This window comes from Argentina anserina, chromosome 2 (genome assembly GCF_933775445.1).
Source record: "Argentina anserina chromosome 2, drPotAnse1.1, whole genome shotgun sequence".
NCBI lineage: Eukaryota > Viridiplantae > Streptophyta > Magnoliopsida > Rosales > Rosaceae > Argentina > Argentina anserina.
In genome coordinates, this window is record NC_065873.1 from 27,988,238 (window position 1) to 28,008,583 (window position 20,346).

The 20,346-nt window shown below is 38.6% G+C and overlaps 4 protein-coding genes across 7 annotated transcripts; 1 reads left to right on the forward strand and 3 right to left on the reverse strand.

Annotated features, from left to right (window-relative positions):
- Positions 1–535: 535 nt before the first annotated feature.
- On the forward strand, positions 536–2,938 carry LOC126782876 (cytoplasmic 60S subunit biogenesis factor REI1 homolog 1). The gene is made up of 5 exons (XM_050508214.1): positions 536–781; positions 1,123–1,698; positions 1,795–1,964; positions 2,178–2,393; positions 2,552–2,938. The coding sequence occupies exons 1-5, from the start codon at positions 677–679 to the stop codon at positions 2,709–2,711; spliced, it is 1,227 nt and encodes a 408-aa protein (XP_050364171.1). The 5' UTR covers positions 536–676; the 3' UTR covers positions 2,712–2,938.
- Positions 2,939–3,639: 701 nt separating this feature from the next.
- LOC126782995 (uncharacterized) lies at positions 3,640–6,410 on the reverse strand. The gene is made up of 4 exons (XM_050508369.1): positions 6,265–6,410; positions 4,663–5,702; positions 4,204–4,240; positions 3,640–3,997 (listed from the first exon to the last, which is right to left on the reverse strand). The coding sequence occupies exons 2-3, from the start codon at positions 5,556–5,558 to the stop codon at positions 4,204–4,206; spliced, it is 933 nt and encodes a 310-aa protein (XP_050364326.1). The 5' UTR covers positions 5,559–5,702; positions 6,265–6,410; the 3' UTR covers positions 3,640–3,997.
- Positions 6,411–7,752: 1,342 nt separating this feature from the next.
- On the reverse strand, positions 7,753–13,386 carry LOC126782288 (uncharacterized). Of its 4 annotated transcripts, none has more exons than XM_050507505.1 (13): positions 13,317–13,386; positions 12,924–13,080; positions 12,705–12,808; positions 12,241–12,399; positions 11,594–11,815; positions 11,341–11,418; positions 10,534–10,955; positions 10,322–10,432; positions 9,740–10,218; positions 9,192–9,360; positions 8,405–8,644; positions 8,174–8,305; positions 7,753–8,067 (listed from the first exon to the last, which is right to left on the reverse strand). In XM_050507505.1, the coding sequence occupies exons 3-13, from the start codon at positions 12,802–12,804 to the stop codon at positions 7,936–7,938; spliced, it is 2,244 nt and encodes a 747-aa protein (XP_050363462.1). In that variant the 5' UTR covers positions 12,805–12,808; positions 12,924–13,080; positions 13,317–13,386; the 3' UTR covers positions 7,753–7,935. The 4 variants fall into 4 exon arrangements, with proteins under 4 accessions (XP_050363462.1, XP_050363461.1, XP_050363463.1 ...); XM_050507504.1 differs by having other exon boundaries at positions 12,241–12,402; XM_050507506.1 differs by lacking the exon at positions 11,594–11,815 and having other exon boundaries at positions 12,241–12,402.
- A 2,006-nt stretch (positions 13,387–15,392) lies between these two features.
- Positions 15,393–20,196, reverse strand: LOC126782935 (protein ACTIVITY OF BC1 COMPLEX KINASE 1, chloroplastic). The gene is given in 15 exon segments (XM_050508291.1): positions 15,393–15,833; positions 15,985–16,054; positions 16,158–16,305; positions 16,391–16,503; positions 16,696–16,767; positions 16,945–17,072; positions 17,237–17,432; positions 17,676–17,855; positions 17,939–18,079; positions 18,205–18,369; positions 18,667–18,701; positions 18,704–18,812; positions 18,943–19,032; positions 19,204–19,410; positions 19,643–20,196. Coding segments are annotated over 15 exon segments (2,028 nt in total). The 5' UTR covers positions 19,952–20,196; the 3' UTR covers positions 15,393–15,768.
- Positions 20,197–20,346: the final 150 nt, after the last annotated feature.

Here is a 20,346-nt window from a genome sequence, read left to right on the forward strand (position 1 = left end):
TATAGTGTCCTTTAAAAAATGATTTTTCACAAGCTAAGGTCGTCTACACTGAGAACCTTCTAAAATTCTAATACTCTGAAAATCCTTGCACCATTTGGCACACTTGCGATCTAACTTACCATTTTCTCTAGGTTCAAATTGCTAATTCGATCACAGTTAAAGTTCTATTTAATATTTTGATTGCCCAATTTGATAAATAGGAACCTCTTCTTGATGTAATGAGCATACGTGTATAGAGAGTAGAATATTTCAAGAGGAGGAACCATTCGTACAATTGGCGAAAATGTTCGAAGAACTACAACAATGTTTCAATGTGACGCACATAACGGAGGCAAAGAGGCGAGACTGTCACTATCATTTCACGCAACGCAATGGGCCTGATCAAATCAGCGAAACAAAAAACCAATGGGCCTGAGGTTGGGCCTTATTAGAACCAGCAAACCCCCTTAAAAGAGTGAAAGGCCCATGAGATATTAAGACCTACGAGACGCTGAGGCGAGCACTTGCGAAATCAAAGCAAAGCAGAAAAGGAGGCTTCATACCCACCGTTTCCCTAAACACACCGACTCCGAGCCGTCGCGCATCTCCTCCCCGCCTATAAAACCCTTCCTCCCCGCCACCGCCACAACCTCCTTTCGATATCAAGACGCAACCGTTTTATTCCAACCGATCGACGATGTCAGGGCTAGCTTGCAACGCCTGTAACAAAGAGCTCAGGGACGACGCCGAGCAGCGCCTCCATTACAAGTCCGAATGGCACCGCTACAACCTCAAGCGCAAGGTTCTCATTCTCTCTCTTCTTCTTCTTCATTCGCAGAGCTTTCATTTTATGAATTAGGGCTCTGATTAGGGATTTAGAATTTCCAGTTTTCTCGGATGAATAGAAATTGCTCGCTTTATGTATAAATATAAAACCTGTTTCCCGTACCTAATTTGACAACTGTCATGCTTTGATGAGCTGGAGAATTCTCCAGATTCATCTCTACTGTTTACAAAATCTTCGTTCGTTATGGATATGATTTGCGGAGAAATTCGGATTCTTTATAATGTCTTCTGTGCTTGATAGCCGAGTTTTGTTTTTAAAGTGATCTTACTTTGGTTGTGTTTTTGATGTTACATCAGGTGGCAGGTGTTCCTGGAGTGACAGAAGCATTGTTTCTTGCGAGACAAGCTGCGCTTGCTCAGGAGAAGAAGGGTGCAAATGAAACCCCGATGCTCTACAGCTGTGCGCTTTGCGGGAAAGGGTATAGAAGTGCCAAGGCTCATGCTGAGCATCTCAAGTCGCGAAGTCACATTGCGCGGGCTTCTCAGGGGACTGGTGATGAAGAAGAAGACAAGGCGATAGTCCGGCCGCTTCCCACTCGTGCCAAAGCTCCCTCCGTTAGTGGGAAAATTGATGAGGAGAGTGAAGAGAGTGAAGGCGGTGAAGATGAGTGGGAGGAGGTTGATTCTGAGGATGAGTTGGCAAAATCTTTGACTGGTTTAAATGTAGATGGACAGGCTTCTAATGAGGCTATGGATGAAGATGATGACGACGACTATGAGGAGTTGGATCCGTCATGTTGCTTTATGTGCGATAAAGAGCACAAGACTTTAGAGAGCTGCATGGTTCACATGCACAAACACCATGGATTCTTCATTCCTGATATCGAGTATTTGAAGGACCCAAAAGGTCTCCTTACTTATCTTGGTCTTAAGGTACTAAAATATTTAACACGTTTGTTTTGAGAACTTGTTACCTATTGGGCTTTGCCCTTCAGAAATTGGCTCACTTTCACGGCTTGCTTATTTCAGGTTAAAAGGGATTGTATGTGTCTGTACTGCAATGATAGATGTCAACCGTTTAACAGCTTGGAAGCAGTTAGGAAGCATATGGTGGCGAAAAGCCACTGTAAGGTACACTATGGAGATGGTGACGAAGAAGAAGAAGCAGAGCTGGAAGATTTCTATGATTACAGCAGCAGGTTTGCTCTTTTTATACATTGGCTTGTTCAGTACTTCTATTGGCTGCTCCTTTTTAATTATTATGATACATCTCTAGTTTCAGGCATTAGTTAATGTTTGTATATTTAAACTGGACTGCTTGTATCTTGAGCCACTCTTTTTTATGTTACTAGTTTGAAGGATTAGTTTGTGATAGTATATATAACCTGGACTGCTTGTATCTTGGGTTGTAGTTATGTTGATGAGGCTGGCAAGCAACTAGTTGTATCAGGTGAGACGGCCAACAGTGTTGAACTTGGAAGTGGTGGCGCTGAGCTCATCATTACTACAAGATCTGACCATGGGATATCAAGCAAAGCACTTGGTTCCCGTGAATTTATGCGCTATTATCGCCAGAAACCACGCCCATCACCTAACCATATGGCCATCACAGCTGCAGTGGCTGCGAGGTTTGTTTTAAATTCCTTGTTATAATAATGAAGCAGTGCACCCATCTAACCTGGATTCTGAGTTAAACAAAGAGAACTTTCTATTTGTTACTTTTCCTTTGTCTGACTTTACATAATAAGCTTTTGCTAATGTAGATAATTGTGTTCCTTCTTCTTAGGTACAAGAGCATGGGGTTGGCAACTGTCCAATCAAAGGAACGAATGGTGCAGATGAAAGTACTGAAGGAAATGAGAAGATCGGGAGTTGAGGCCATGCGTAGTAAGATTGGAATGAAAAGCAATGTAATCCGAAACCTCCCCAGTAACGTTCCATACTAGTTTTTTTAGGGGAGTGTTCAATGTCCAAGAAATTTTATGCTGTTCATGCACTCGTCATTTCAGTAATAGTTTCTATAAGTAAACAATATTAAAATACATTGGCTATTACCCAAGTACCAAGGTTATAGTACTTATGAAGTTGTATTTTTCTGTAAATTCTGTTATTGTCATTTGTTAAGAAGCAGTTATGAAGTCTAGCTGAAGTCCTAGCTTCGTGTTCATGACCATGGATATCCTATCAATTTTGTTTAGTTCAGATATCAGGACTGATGCGTGTCTGTCTATCATCCAAGTTACATGATTCTAACGCTCTTTTGAAAAGTAAGAAGATACGCCTTGCCTGCATAGTGCATATCAATGAATATGCGCTCGGCCAAAACTAAACAGAGAGAAACTGGCTGTCTGGCTCTGTCGTTTAAAGAGGTTGGTTCTTGCACTCACATTTACCGCTTGTAAATAATTTATTACTTTTCTGCGCGTTCCCTGTGCTCACAATTAGTTAGCTTGTTTGGAAGTATTGGAGGAACTAAAAATGCTATATAAATTTATTCCCAAAAATTTGCATCAATTTAGTGAAACGAATTAGTGATGCGACAGAACTCCACCCATCGCATATTATTATGCGGTAGTAGTTGGTAAAATACATGTAAATTAGATATCGGCAAAACCAGATAGATGGTATGTAACAAAGAAAGGCTTGCATTTTTTAGACATTGACATTGATTGTCGTTGAAATTGCTGCCGAAGTATACATTGTCTTCTTGACTTTTTATCTACAATGTCTTCTGACTTTTATCTAAACTAGGTTTGCATCATATTTACGATCACGCATCAAATTTATGATCACTGTTTAGTATGCTATGCAGTTTCAACCTGATCAAAATTTTCAAAAGGAAAGAAAAAGAAAATGCAAATAAAAAGATGCCAATTTCCTCTTTTTAATTCCAGTGAGATCACTGGACGTCTGGACCGAAGTGAAATGGATTAACAGAAGACACATCATACCTTGATTACACCGTATCTGTTTATATATCACACCAATCCTTAAGACCACTGAACTGAATGCAAGATGTTCTAACAAAGGGATCTGTGCAGCCAATGGATCTTGACATGTTTCTACCCAGTACATCTAATTAAAGATTTAAAGAGCTAGCACTGTATCTAAAAGCAGATTCTGCATGTTTAAAACTTAGAAGAGATCCACAGCAAGCATCCCAGTGCTTTCCACTTCTTGACTTCCAATAGATCTCTTTCCGTCTTTCCTTTCCTTCCTATTCTGTCAAGCACTGCCAGAAGATATACGTAATGAGATAAACGCATTATCAAAATAGCATTACATCAGATTAATGAAATTTGATGAAGTTAGTTTTCAAAATCAACAACACAAAACATTCGGTATTATATATCAGCAACGATGTTCAGCCTCATATGTACGGAAAACTTACACCTACATGAAAGAAGATGCACAGGGTGATCTATGTATGGAGCATACCTAATTGTCATAGAAGCGAGAGCGACGTCTTCGAGAGCTGCAAATACAAGAGAAATATACATAAATCACAGGTTTTGACATAAAACCAATGAATTCTAGGGTCACCCTCCTCTCACAGACTAAAACAAAAGAAAAACGGTGTCAGTGCAGATGCTGAGGTCCCCAAACCCCATACAAAGTTCCTACTGGGCACTGACCCAATGAAATAGATCAGGTGACAAGGCTAACAAGAAAATCAATGAAGTGTTGCAATTATTAAGGTATCGCAGTAGATGGTACACTTGCAGACCAGAGCAGGTTTTGTCTAAAAAGATTGCTAGGGGATACAGAATAGAACACTATAATATAAAACACAATTGTAATTGGAAGGAAAAAAAATCCGAAGTATTCAGAGAACAAGATCTAAAGAGCATCCAATGATTTAAGGCATCCTATACAGAAACGGAAAGGCATCACTACCTGCGATGACTTGAGCCACCTCTAGAGGAGCCACTTGAACTCATAAACTCATCATCAACATCATCTGCCCGGTAGTCTGTGAAATCAATAGATGTCACAGAGCCATCATCAGAATTTGCATCATAGCTAGCTCGGCGGCCTCCTCGCCTAGTGTCACCAACTCTTGCTCTTCTTCTATTTCTGGAGTTCCTCAAGTTATCAAATACCTGATACAATATACAGGAGGTCCACCAGTTACGTTCATCCCCACGGAAGTCCTCGAACTCATCCCCAGTATCATCATCACCATATTCAATCACATAATCTCCTAAAACAACCCCCCGAGGGACTTCCGAATGTAAAGTGCTCAAAACATCTATGATCTCAGAAGACTGTTGGAAATTTTCCCAATCAAGCTGCCGAGCAGGATCAATTTTTGATGGTTGAGAATGAGGATGCTCCAGTTCAGCATGTTTTTGCAATTCTAAGTATGTACCTGTAAATGTGCACCGTTGCTCCTCACAACAACGCTTCTTCACGTCCAGATGAACACGAGCCTTATCAACCACCACCCATCCAGTCACTTCGCCCCGACACAAGGGGCAAGTTGGCCTACATTTATCTTCTGATGCCACTGGCTCAGTGTCACTTGTCGGACCAGCATCAGGTTTTGAAGGAGATGACATACCATTTGCAGTTTTGAAACGGTCCAAACAATTTGAGTGCAAGTGGCTTGTGTCACAGACAAAAGGACGGCATCCATTATTATGTGATGTGCACTGGAGGAGTACACCATTGTGGGGGAAATCCAAACATATAGGACAAGTCACATCTTCCCAATTCGTGTTTAACTCAATATCATCCCCACTGAATAAACTGGGTGGAAGCCCCCTTCCATTAGAAGCTTCAAGAGCCATGAAAATGATACTACTTAGAATAGGAACAATCGCATGAGGCACACCCCACACTCGGATCAGAAACACCACCTAAACAAATTTATACTCCAAGGACAAACCCACTGAACTTCCAGGTTAGGAGACAGTCATCCAAGACAATAACACCTATATGAAGACGTGTAAGATAGTCATTCAAACTGTATCTTATTCAGACAGTTCATCAATAACCTATTGAAACCAAAACCAGACAACGCAGAACAGTAGACAACTGTATGAATATAGCCTAGCTGATCAAACCAAACACTACATATAAGTTTATCTCCTTTTCTAGCAGCCAACATGTTATGCCTTACATTCATTCCCAATTTTTCAAGTTGTGAACGTTGATTAGAGAAGCCCAACAGAAAAAGTCAACAAAGCAGAAACAGCCATCAAGTCAATTCCAACAAGCAACTTCAAGCCTATTTGAGCTTAATGAAATCCAATAACTCATATGATTCAGGCATTAAAGTAACAAACCCAGCAAACTACTCTAATGATTCATCAACAAAAGGGAGCTCAAAATCTAGTCAATTCATAATTGTGGATGTAAAGTATATTGATTACAAGGCTATTCAAATCAAATAAGCATCATAATCAACAAAGTAGCATAGTATTCTCAGGAAAGAAACCACACAAAACCCAGAAATTGGAGACAGAAAACAACAAGGACTGGAAGCAGGCTCACCTAATATATGAGAATCTTGGAGAAGCTAGGTGAAGCTAAGACCCAATAAGAGAGAGGGCCAAAGAGAATTTTAATGCTCGCTTTTGGGTTTTGTTTAATTGATTTGGAGAGAGAGAGAGAGAGAGAGAGAGAGAGTTCTTGTTGGTTTTGCTGGTCTCTGTGATTTTGGGAGGGTCAGTTTCTGAAGGAGTAGCAGAGTAGGTTGGTGGGGACCTTTTTGTAATTTCGGTTTTCCAAATCAGGGAATTATAAAAGGTAATTTATTTATTTTTCCTTGGGTCATATAAGAGGTAAAATAATAATTAACCAAAACCAAATGACAGATACAACCTTAGTAATTTGACCGAGTTCATTTGATTTGACGGTGATAGTTTTATAACTACCCATTGCATCTTGTATGCGAAATTTATATTTTTGCTTCACAACGACACGAGCTTATATGAAGGACCATGGAGGTGTTATAATCGTGCACTTCATTACTAGCACAAAACTTTATTAAGCAAAGGGTTTTGCACCAAAATCTTTTATAGCGAGGTTAAAAAGTAATTAGCTATCTTTCATTTTTAAGGAATGAAGTTGGTGTTTTTTTTTTAAATAAGCACATACGGTACAATCATTACACATATACACGTCAAATTGTTTTTGTAACGTATGAAACTATATGCCTACTTTCCTTAATATGTTGAATGCTAGAAAACAATCAAAAGTTTTTCCTTGCATGGGATCACGCCCATTTGACTTGATTTCTTCTTATACAAGAAATTTGTTTGGATATTTGTTTCACTCAACTTATCAAAAATGAATTTGTTCGGTAGGATAATACTTTATAAAAATGTGTGAGGAAAAAGAAGAAGATTAGAATATATAGGAGAAGAGAATTGACTTTGTTGGGTGTAGAGTTGTGCCCACTGCCCACCCAGGTTGAGTAAGTGGTAATTTTCGCTCTAAAGTCAAGTCTTGGAGATCCTCGTGTTCCATAGACCACACTTCAAAAGTCTTCCATTTTTCTATTTTTGTGTAACGTGAAATGAAAACAACAATTTTGAGGCTTGATGGTGCATTTTTATAAAGCTATGCAAGTGGCTTTACCACTATCAATAAAGAAAGGCTATATAGGTTAGGATCATCCAAACATTGATGGGTTAATTTGAACAAGTCTTGGTTTTATTAAGATAAACTGTGGATCATAAGTAGAGATGTAGAACAAGTTAGAGTTGTTATTCTGATGAATATTGAAACCTGAGAAATGCACCCCTAGAGAAGGAAAAGTCCAGCAGCAACCTTATACGGACTTTCAGCTCTGTATGAATTATTGAATTTACATCTGACCTTCAAATCCCAGATCTGGCCAAGGTAAACTGCGGTCAAGAAATTCATAAAATTGCACTGACACTTGAGATCATTTTTGATCACTTGAGAGTTGAGACTTTTTTGACAAGCATGAAAGAACCAATAAATGATACAAAATATGTATCGGCTTGGGTCTGCTGTCACGAACCACTTGAAATGGTGAACATCGTGTAGATGATCCAGAACTGTTTAATGTACATACAACAATCAGCCCCAAAACAAAACACTCGGCAAAACTGAACTAACCCATCCCGGCGATCACTAGTGTACATGAACAATTGGTTCCATTCTTCTCTCATGACAACTGTAACTCTGCTCGGACTACTCTTGCTCCTTTATAATCCGGCTTACAACGCCGAGGGCCACAGTGTTTCCAGATGCCCTTAGAGATACACTACCTAGGGCTTTAGAATTTGTATACTCGTCCACACAAACTGGCCCTTGCAAAATTACCTGAAATAAGCAGAGGAAGCAAGAATTGGAATAAACATTACTATTGCTACTATACTATGAGTAACATGCAACTCTTACAGGCAGAGATGGTCATGATTTTAGTCACCTCTATAACAGCCCTCTGCTTTGCAAGAAGACAGCGGGGAGACTTTTTCGTCACTTTGCCCTTTGAATCTAATAATGACAATATTTTTACCACTCTTGCAGCCTCCTTCGCGTGGTGTATATGGAATTCCACCTGCATATTCCAGCAATAGGTTACATGACTAGCATCATTTTCCACAAAAAAAACTGAAGTGGAAACAGCAAAGAATCTGTTCTCAAACAGGATACATACTTGAGAGCCAATTAAAATAGGGGTGGCAATATCCAAAAGAAGAACTTTCAATTCCAAATGTTTTGCAAATGCAACAGGAAAACCGGGGTGACAGAGCACGCCCCCTGCCATCACATGACCACCATCAATTCCTTGCAGAGTGACACCCACATTGTCACCAGCTCTTGCAATGGAACATGCCTGAGAGTCCCGTTCTAAAGAGCGGACAGTCCCTACTTCTCCCGAAGGCATAACCAGAACCTACAAAATATCAATGGTTATGGGCTTATGGCTTTAATACAACTAGAACTACAAATTGCTGTCGTGTACATACTTCATTTAGTTAGATTTGAGCTGGTCAAATATAAGCATAATAATATCACATAGATCACTGTCACCTAAGATATCTCAAACAGATACATTGTTTATTTAACAAACAACACAATTACCAATGAACTCTGATACTCAAGCATAAACTGCTCCTTCTTGACTACTATAATGTATATATACGAAAAATATTCTCTCATCAGATTGTTGTAATACGGACAATATGTGCAAACAAGCATCCACCACTGGTTTTGATTGGCTCATAAAAGAAGATTTAGTCGTATACATTCATATGTCATACGTGCATACTTACGTATGTGTGGACATCCTTCAACGGGGGAAAGTGTGAAACCTATGACTTGGATTCAATGAACTATCAATTTTGGAATCACCAAATATTTGTCTGATTGCTTTTGATAACCTTAATCATATTATTTCATGTGGAAACTACACTATAACCTCTTATTCTATCTCAACATACCTTTGATCCACTTCGAAGAGCTCCTGCTTCCAATTTACCACAAGCAGACACCTGTCCTAGAGAAGTAGATCTGATGACATCACATATTGGCATGAGCAGTGGCCTTTGAAAATCTCTAATGGGAGGTTGAAGGGAATCAATTGAATCCAACAGAGAAGGTCCACAATACCTACATTTCAATTACCTCAGTCTATTAGCTTGCAAAATAGCACATAATTTATAAGTTCTCCACTTCTCCTGACAAGGTGAGCTAAATATGGAAACTATATCATGACATGCAGCTTACCATTTCATCATTGCTATGACTTAAGGCCCTAATGGAACATGTAATATACAAGTTGCATCCCATTATCACATTTCGCAGCTTCCAAATTGTGTTCAACTATTTTATGGCAAGAGACACAAATACTACCACTTTCCTGATTTACCGTTTGCCAAACTAACAAAAACATACTTCCTAATTCTAATTTCTGACTAAAATAAACAGGACTTCTTAGCTGGCACGTGAGAATAAATAATTCATTTTATATGAAAGCTAGCAAACTCACCAAGACAACAAACGAGCATCAGAAGGTGCTGATACCAAATTTTGATTTTCCATGACACTCAACGGGACCCAATACACTGAAGAATCTTTGAAACCACGGGAATGGATAAATGTTCCGAGAGTCTGTTTGATTTCATCAAACCGATCCTTGGAGTATTCAACAACATCCATCTTGTTAACTGCAACTATAATTTGATCAACGCCAAAACTTCTGATAAGTTGTGCATGCTCCATAGTCTGTCCCTTTATACCAGCTTCGAATGCACCAAATGAAGCATCTACAAGAAGTATTGCAGCATCAGCTTGTGTTGCTCCAGATATCATGTTTGGAACAAAGTCTTTATGGCCAGGGGAATCGAGCACAACAATGTGATACTTTCTGGAATCAAAATATGCAACAGCCACATTCATAGTTATTCCTCTTTCTCTTTCTTCTGCACTCTCATCCAATGCCCAAGCATAGGCAAATGATCCCTTGCCCTGAATAAATAACAAACACAAGTTAACAGTCATAACACAATAATTATAGAAACATCAGGGTTAGAAAGCACACACTGAAATGCAGTGACGACTGTGACGTTACCTGTGACTTTGACTCTTTCTCATATTTGTGCATGTCTTTTTTAGATACCCGTCCCAAAAGGTGAAGCAGTCTACCCGAGAGTGTCGATTTTCCAGAATCAACATGTCCGACCTACATTGACATGTGAAATTAAATAATTGGCTTCACTCCCTATCAGACAGTAACAACACTGGTGCTAATAGTAGGATATAAAACCAGATTAGGAGGCTTACAACTGCCAGATTCAGTTGAGTCAATGTGTCAACAGCTTCGTCAGGAAGCATCCATTTTTCAGGTTTATAGTCTGCTTTTGAATGCGATCCTCTAGAGTTAGTAATTTTAGAATGCCCAGACCTGGCATCGGAAGAAACATTACTAGAGCTAGAAGTCAGACTCTCTGGCTTGGCTCCAATTACTAAAGAGCTAATGCCCTCTTCCATATGAGAGCTTGTTGGCTGCAAAGATGAACTTTCCGACAAATTACCATTGAATTGTCTAGTTGCCCTATTTCCTGATGGAATTCCCTTATCTAATCTAGGTTGTTGATTTTTCTGTGCTGCAGTAGATGATCCAGCACTTGATTGTGCACTAACTTCACTACTCTTCTTAACAGCCTTTGAGGAATCTCCTGAAAATTGCAAGTCACCAACACTGGCTGCAAGAAATGACAAATGATCAGACCATAAGTATAGACGAATTGATCAAAAGACTAATAGGGTTCATTGTATTCTAAATAGGTGTTTTCTTTTTGAATAGCTAAATCGATGTTTTCTGTGGGCTCAAAAGAAACTCATCATCAAAAACCCAAAAAAAATTAATCAAAACTATGTGAAGTAATTTTTGTCCAGCTTTGGCAAGAAACTCTAGACCTTCTTCAAACTCAGCATGTTTGCATTACCTTATACAGCAGTGCAATGATAAAACTTATAAGATAACATTCATGGCTTAAATAAAAATATCAGAATTTTTTCTTTCAAGTGGAATCTGTGATGAATCAAATTATATCCACGATGGAGTTATGATAACATAAGAGAACGTACATTTTGAACCCACTTTGGAGGATCGTAATCCGTTAGAAACCACATCATCTGGGGATGGAACATCAAACTTGAACGGAGCTGTTTCATGAAGGCAAGAATCGTTATAACTGACAAACGTAAGTCACAATCTCTACTAATAACATTTTTAAGAAGCAAAAGACAAATATATGCTTGGTTTATCTCAGCAAATGAAGTGGTGATGTTCTAGTTCTAGTTCTACAGATCCATTTCATCTTTTGAAAAGGGTGCAGACCTATATTAATATTATCATTCTTATGAATAATAAAAGCGTTTTGGAATTCATGAATGGGTCCTTGGATATCCCCAAGCCTGTAGAACTTATTTCCCTCTTCTATCAGAAAATCATCTTTCTGCTGATGAAATGATACAGCCTTTTGGGTTATCTTGCGCGGCAACAATGCAAAAAGACACTTGGCCATTACGGATACTCCAGAATCTTTGCATCTACCTTCAACTGCATGAAAGAGATCTACTCTAAAAAAGGGAAATAAACTTGATTCTTCTTTTTCATATAGTAGGAGGCTACGAAATTGAAATAAGCCCGAGTAACAAGGACACTAACCTACAATATGGTGCCTGAAGCACATGATATCCACCCCAAGAGTGACCTCAAAATATAGTGGAATCAATTGTAGTTTCCTTGCCCAACCAAAAAAGTGCATACAAATTCTTTTAAGTAAAACATTTTTTGTCGATTACGTTATATATATAACATGAACAGAATGATCATGAAAATAAAGGGGCTGAGTTAAAGGAGTGTCCTTGTCACAGGGTAGGGAAGCCAAAAATAGTGATAGAAATAATAACACAGTTTCTCATTCATTGCAAAGTACATAAAAGTATATCAAAAATTGATTCAAGCATGGATACCCTTATTACCTGTTTTCTTCTCAATATCACTTCCAACTCCACCCATAGGTTTGCGAAGAACCCCACAAATGTCACACTCAGTCAAACTCTCTTCATTATCATATGTACAAATGGAACAACGCCAAATATTACGCTTTACACTTTCCTGCTTTGGCTCAGGTTCTTTACCTACTATATAACAGATAGAGGTTTAGCAGTCAGTGAACAAGCAGTAACTGTATAATGCAAACAGATGAAAAGAAGAAAAACATGCAGAGTTGGCATTTTACAAAACTTAAGAGTTCAGATTGCACTTTAGTAAATCATTACGAGGTTCTTAAAAGCTCCAACATCTTCTGGATTGCATAAGCATTTGCATGCTAAAATAAAAATTGTCTTCTCTAGTGATCAAAGACTGATCCAACAGCTGCCGTGTACAAACAAAATCAACATTAAGAACAGGCAACTAGGAGAAATATAAAAACACCACTAACCATTAGTTTGTGTTCCCAAATCATCGTCATAATCATAATCTTCATAGGCATCATAGTCTTCATCATCGTAATCAAGTCCGAAATTCCCTTTACGAGGCATGGTCCTATAAACAAAAACAGCCCAATTAAAGCCACAAAAACTTGCACACAGACACTAAATAGCATATCTAACCAATACAAAATAAAATTCGAAACTGAATACAGCAAAGCAGAACATACCCAATAGATGCCCAACCCTTTAATCAAGGGTTGTTAAATTGTTGTAAGCTTAACCTAAGAATAGCTTATCAATGTCGAAAAGCGTATGTACGAATCTGATTTTGAGCTATTGTAATTGAACATACTGCTTTGTGTTTCTTCCACATTAATGATGAAGCTGCACCCAGTAACATTCATCAAAATTATCAACAGCAGCTATCACTATCATTCCATTTAACATAACTGGGATCATACAAAAGCTCTTGAGTTAAATTTGAGGAAGATGGAATCTTGGAAATCGTAAACTGAAGCAAGTAAAAAAGCAAACTTGTTGCTGATTCGGGGCGGGATGAGAGAATTAGGGGTGGGTGTGAGTGAGTTAAATTGAGAGAGGTATTAGGAATTAGGGTTTACCTGGTAAAGAGCAAGGCAGATGGTTCGTCCTGGTCTTCTTCGCTCCTCTCTAGAGTCTAGACATTGCAACAAGATTGAAGGAGAACGTCGCCTGAACCCTTTTTATTACTATAAAGTAAAAAACAATATTACTGTACTTTCGTGTCCGTATTCATATATGTTTTTTGAATTACCTCTCATCTGTACTATTATAAAGTAACCCTTACAAATTTTATGAACTATTAATTTTACTATTTTCTAATTTTATTTTCACACATAGATAAAAGAATAATTATGTAAAATACAAATATTCCACTAACGTGTTTTAATAATGAGTTTTCACTTCAAATTAAATTATACAAATATATGTCATCATTCTGATGAAAACATTTACATCGCACAGACACGAGGCTAGTTACAGTAATTTCTACTATTAATTAAGGTAATTTTGCCTTGAACCTATGCTCTACCCCAACGTTTCATGTGGATCGGCTCGCCATGAAAAAAGAGGACACTCTATACGCCGCTCCTTAGTGCATAAACTAAAGACTATGATGTCTAGAGTTAGCAATTTTAAGTAAGACTCTCAAAGGAACCTCATCAATTCAGAGTATCACTATAATGATCAAGATTAGCCATAGTGTCTGCCACAATATCGAGTTGGCTTCATATCAATTCGACCATTCACTGCTTCAATTTCTAACTTCGAACGACCGTACGGTAAACAATTAAAATATTATTATTAGTGTTGTGTGAGTCGAACTCACAACTTTTAACTTAATAATAGTAGACTATGCCGCTATAACAAATGGTGTTGGACAATACAACGAGGTTTTAAACGATCGCCTGTTTTTTTTCTTTTTTGTTTTTGGTCAATCACCTGTTTTCTTTTCCTTTTAGTACATACATGGAAATATCGACGGTAGACAAACATACCCCACTCACTTCTCCAACAGGAGCACTAGTAACAGGTGTATCATCATAAAATGATGTCCATGACCATTCGAGTCTAATCCCAAACCAAAAACAACGCACTACTGGATGAGCTGCGCCATTTGCATATCCAGCCATCGTAAAATCTCCAACCCTTTTTACTAGAACCCCATCATGTGCAAAAGCATAACAATCTTCCTCACTAAACAGTCTGTTTCCACATATGCTGCATTCCAACCCCTCTCATTCACCTCGATCGACAACTCACCCAGGCACATCTCCCCCACCAAGAACAGTACTCCTTTGTTCCATTATCAGAGTCTCTGAGAGAGAGAGAGAGAGATGCAAACAAACCCACCAAGAAATACTGTTCACTTGTAATCCAAAGCAATCAGCGATACAAAACTCATTGACAGTACTCAGTACTCACAGTAGTGTGTGAAACTGAACACTCAAACTGAATATAAATTCAGACAGCACAAATACACAATCAAAACCAAGACGAGCACATATACACTTCAAATCAAAGAAACAGAAAACTCAAATTACTCTCCGTCTTTCACTCACTGTGCGGCTCTCTGTGACGAAACCAGCAAAGACCCAAGGCAATAGAAAAGAGATCGACGCGGCACAGCTGCACAAGAACTTCCCGCGGTGAGATTGCAAAATATGGAAAAAGCACAGGGGTAAAACTGACTTTTTAAATGCCTCTGGTTGTATTTGACGCCTATTTGAGCATTTCCAACGAAGTAAAGCAGCGTTTGGCTCTCAAATTCAATAAACCCTATTAAGTCTAGAACGGCACCAGCAAGAGTCGGTTGCTCGACTGAAACCGGCGGCGTTCTCAGGCGACTGTCGATTTTTCTGTAATTGGTTGACTAGCCAGAAAAGAAAGGACATTATTCGTCTGTTTTTAACTTAAATGAATGACGCTTTTACTGAGATGGTAGAATTCTTTTTCTGGTTCTTTGGCTGCAGATTAATTTGTAGGTTGCACAAATATATTTCATCAGAATAACTGAATAAGAGTACTCATTCTTTTCCTATAGAAGGTCTATTTTGTAATATCTTAGCCCGCATTGTATCTGCATATTTTAATGTATCATAACAATCTTTAACATAACAGGTTTCTCTTCCGAGTTACTGAGACCACGACACTAGAAGAAGTTTGCATCATATATGATATATCGGAATTACATTCTTACAGAACACCCTTTTTCTTTCTTCAGCATAAGGAGATCCCTTTCTGGCTATACCAAATTGCACGTACTTGCTATACCAAAATGTTTGGCAATACATACAAATTGCACGTACTTGCTATACCAAAATGTTTGGTTCTATACAGACTACAGAGGCATAGTACTCTCATTTACAACATTTGCAGAGCAATTTACAACTTCAGACAACCGGTTGTCGTACAAGAATAGGTTTTTTTTTTATACTTACAAGAATAGGGGTTAAGATTGGTTCGGTACTTCGGTAGTGTATTCAGTAGTGTATAGTAAGTTCTCTCTCTCTCCAGTTACTCCAAAACGTCCAACTATCTATCAGTTAAGACCGAGTCACTCCACGAAAGCATCATATCCCGCACAAACGATGGGAAGTCTGCAAGTCGCAGCACCAAACTTTTAGATATCAACATAGAAAGTAATTGGGAATATGAAATGGAGAGTATAGGTTTTTACTTCATCTCGCTTTTCTACCCAGTTCTGTAATAGTAAGTTGAATATACAGAGTAAATAGTAATGAATTGTACCTCGTGCTACTTCGACAGCAACTGTTTGTATGTCTATCTGATCTTCGACCAGTCTATACACATCCACAAGCTATATATAGAAAAGACATTGACAGCATAGCTTGTCAAAACATAGTGCAAAAGAAAATTAAAGTTTTGTTTTGAGTAATAGTGTTCATGGTCTAAAATTATACCTCTTCTATGTGAAGCTTTGAATCTTCCGTCAAAGCTAGAATGAGCTTTCTACGGATTCCTTCATCAAAGATGAAAAGGCGAGCTCCATCCTTGATGGTGTCAGTGAGGTCCAGTTTCTTGTTAACTTGCAAATCTCTTAACCCTTGACTGCACATGAGTACAAAGAATATATATAAGGGTTACAACTCCCAAGCAGAAGAATAAACTAAATTGGTCAAAAGATAATACAGACATTTGTTTTGCTTGCAATGCAGGATTGCTGCTCATCATGGACACATTTTCTTTGGAAAGAACAATGAGATTTTCTAGCCGCTTCCATTGGAAAACACCATCCTTAAATAGTACCTAAACAGAAAAAAAAATTGCACATTATAATTTATTATATGATTATAGTTCCAAAACCACTATGCTTGATGGTTCATTTCATGCAGGATCAGTTGTTGAGAATGGAAGGCACTTTAACATTTGAACTTGTGCTCCAATATTAAATACATATTATAAGGACATTATAGACACAATATACAACCTTCAACTTACTTGTATGAGGCGTTCACGCAGAGCCGGGTTTGGATCTGTTAGGAGGCGTTTTGCCACATATGGATAGGCAACCTATATAATTGAAGATTGTCAGCATTAGGGTGGGAAAGTTGCCCGTCATAAGATGGATATACCAAATAGTATATCTGAGGTTGTGGATTGTTATCCAAGGGTTGAATGTATTTATGTAGAAAATATACACATACTAAAATAAAAGTGCGAGAGAGAAAGAAAAGTATTTGTCCTCACCTCAAGAAATTTGAAATCTCGCTGCAAAGTAAAACAGATACCCTCTTGAGTCAATAAAGATCGGATAACAAGTGAAAAACTCTCTGGAATACGGATGGGATAGTTGTAGACTAATTCATTAAACTTCCCTGCACCAGCAGAACCCATAGTTCATACAATTATTACGAGTGTCCTGAATTCAAGCCCAATATATAATAGAGGATAATGGTCTTTCAAAGAGTTCTTAAACAGATGTTGAGAAACATAAAAACGAAACTGAAATGAAGATCAGATTTGGGGGATATTAACATACCAGTGACACTTCGAAAATTGAAGTCAGACAGTCCTTTTCCAAGAGAGTTCTGCCAGATTGCTTCTAGAGCTGGCACAATAGGAGAGACATCAGTCCCAGGAGCCAAGAATCCCAGCCTGGTGAAATCATTCGCCATCTCAACGTAGTCTTCATTTACGGCATGGACGACAGCATCAATCAAAATCTGTTTATTTTGCTGAAATAAGAGATATTTGAGTAAATTAGAATTAGTAACAAACTCAAGGCTTTATATCTTAATAAAATGCCCTAATATCTTATTGAAGGGAGACATCATATGATCCTGTCTACTGCAATATTGATTTTGTCCATTAACCCAATTATCAACACAAATGCAAAAATGGCACTCCCTATAAAATGAATCAAATAGAAAGGAAGACCTAATATACATATCAAATGTCTTTGGAGTGCGTATATTCACCTGACTAAGCACCGCGACATTCCCAAAGTCAACATATCCAATACGTCCATCACACATAGCAAACACATTTCCAGGATGTGGATCTCCATGGAACAATCCAAATTCCAGTAACTGCCGCAACGCAGCACTGACTCCAACAGTTAAGAACCCATTTACATCAATGCCAGCTTCTCTAATTGCCTGCAACACAAGGTGGTGATATTAATGACAGATAAGTGACAATCTGGTATGGGCAATAACATTGTTCCAACTGACAATTCTACCTGTGGGTTGGTGCACCGGATACCATCGATCCACTCCATTACTAAAACACGTGGACCAGAAAGCTGTTTGTAAACCTCAGGTATCTTGACAGTAGGATCATCTTTGAAGTTCTCAAGAAAATCTTCAATATTGCGGGCTTCCTGTAACAGAGGAAAGAGAGTTTTATTATTAATTAAACTTACAGAAAGAAAATGCAACTACTTCCAAATATGGTAGCAGAGGTAAAGACCGTATAGTGCTTCTATATAGCAGGTCTGAAAGATACCAGAGTGTAATCAAGCTCCTCCAAAAGCTTCTCACCGAATTCATCAACAATGAGTTCAGCATTGCACCCAAGTTTCTGTAGACTGATTCCATTTAAGAATGAAGCAAGAGTACGGAACAGAAAAAGATCCCTATGTATTATAGGTTCTATATGTGGCCTTTGAACCTGCAAGTACAAAAGAATTGGAATATTAAATTTTGCTCAGGCTTGTTCTGAATCCATTAAAATATGACTCCTGCAACTAAAGTACCCGAGTAGACACCTGAATATCTCTTTTAATTTTTTTCCTTCTTTTTTGTTTCAGGAATGTATTCAAAATTCGAATTAAAGGAAATTGAGATATATATTATATGAGATAAGCATAAAAAGTTGGTACTAGCTAGCCAAGATATATTGAACAGCAGTGACACTAAAATTCATGTGTATGGACAAGTTTGGAAAAGTTGATGGTATCGGATAAACCTTAATAGCTACATCCTCGCCAGTGTCACGTAAATAGCTCGGTAAACTTGACCCAAACTGGCAGCTGCTATAGTCTGTGGCGAAATTTTACTGAATATAGCTTCAAGGGGTTGACCCAACTCCTCTTCAATTATGTTGAAGGCGACCTGAAAACAATGTGGAGTTGAGTCAGATACGTGACTACAATCATAAGTTTTCAGACCCCATGCACCATTATAGTGTCTCATGATAAAAGCAACTGGAAACAGATAAATTTCATGATTGAGTGGTTTTTACCTGATTTGGGAACGGAGGAACATCATCTTGGAGAATGCAGAGTTCGTTCATGTAATCTTCTCTGATAATATCAGGTCTGTTTGCAAGAACCTTTCAACACGAATCAAATCAGTCGTGCATTCCATGGAGCAAATCAGCAAACATAGGAATGCATAATTCAATGGCAGGTATACAACAAGTTTTACTAATTTGCAAAGATAATTCAAAATAAAAACACGCTAGTCATTATAAATTCAACTTCATTGCCAATGTCATTCTCACCTGGCCAGCTTTGATGAAAGAAGGCCCCAAATCACATAGGAGATTTCTAAGCTGTCGAGCACGCTTTGGTACAACTTCTTGATCCCTTCCGACGAAGCAGTCATACATCAAAGTAGACCAATACCAGCCCAAAGTCCACACTATCTCCACACCTCTCGAAATTAGCGATGCAACTGCGCCATTTGATTCCAACACCTTATTCCTCACCTAAATTATAACCAAACAGCACAAAAATCATAACAAATCAGTTATAACATCCTCACAAATCCAAGCAAAAACAACTTCAACATTAGAATCATCCAAATTCACCTAAAACTAAACACTAATCCAGCTCACAAACACAAGAAGCTACTAGATTCATTAAATTAACACATAAATTATAATGAAAAATCAAAATAGAACTAGGCTGATTCAATCAAGCGTGGATGAAATCGCATACAGTCTCGGGAGTATACTTGCGAAACGGCACGCAAACCCCGCGCTCGAAGTCGAGCTGCTCCATGGCGGCGCTAGACTTGCCGAGACTGATCTCGCCGCCGCCGCCGGACGACACCAACCTCCGCCTTGTTCCGACCGCGGCGGCATTCGAAACTCGGAATCTCCTCCCGCCTCTTCGGACTCTTCGCCTGTAATCAAACACTCCCGACGGTCCATATCTCTGACCGGGAAAAGTACGAGCTCCGGCGGAGCTGAGATGCTTGGCGGGAAAGGGAGCGGGGCACGTGCAAGTGACAGAAACGGAATTCATGGGATTGTGATGATCCGGTGGTTTTCAGTGGAGGTGGTTTTGAAGACGAGGCATAGGGGAAGAGAGGAGAGAGGTGAGTGGAGGTGTAACGACTTTAACAAATTTGGAGTTTAAAAAAAAAGTATATATGGGTGAGGGAGAGGGAGAGGAGGCCACATAAACTGTGTGACAGTAAATTTGGATAGTCGAAAACGTAAAGGGGAAAGTGGCTGTGATTTGAACGTGATGTGCTCAACACTGCCAAATCATCTGTTCTATCTGAAATGGAATCTTATGGATTAACAGATGAAGGCGGAGAATTTTTTTTTTGAAAGCGGTTTGGAACTCGGTCTCACGTTTGGAACACGTTATTTAGATAGGTCTTTCATGTTTGTAATCTTATTTTAGTCCAATTT

Bases quoted from the DNA above. Each gene is read 5' to 3' on its own strand.
- LOC126782876 (XM_050508214.1), top strand. From the start codon at position 677: ATGTCAGGGCTAGCTTGCAACGCCTGTAACAAAGAGCTCAGGGACGAC. The intron at 1,965-2,177 runs GTTTGCTCTTTT...CTTGGGTTGTAG, and splicing joins TTCTATGATTACAGCAGCAG to TTATGTTGATGAGGCTGGCA. The intron at 2,394-2,551 runs GTTTGTTTTAAA...CCTTCTTCTTAG, and splicing joins ACAGCTGCAGTGGCTGCGAG to GTACAAGAGCATGGGGTTGG.
- LOC126782995 (XM_050508369.1), bottom strand. From the start codon at position 5,558: ATGGCTCTTGAAGCTTCTAATGGAAGGGGGCTTCCACCCAGTTTATTC. The intron at 4,241-4,662 runs GTAGTGATGCCT...TTGTATTTGCAG, and splicing joins GGTGGCTCAAGTCATCGCAG to CTCTCGAAGACGTCGCTCTC.
- LOC126782288 (XM_050507504.1), bottom strand. From the start codon at position 12,804: ATGCCTCGTAAAGGGAATTTCGGACTTGATTACGATGATGAAGACTAT. The intron at 10,956-11,340 runs GTACGTTCTCTT...CATTTCTTGCAG, and splicing joins CTCCAAAGTGGGTTCAAAAT to CCAGTGTTGGTGACTTGCAA. The intron at 8,068-8,173 runs GTGACTAAAATC...TGCTTATTTCAG, and splicing joins AGCAGAGGGCTGTTATAGAG to GTAATTTTGCAAGGGCCAGT.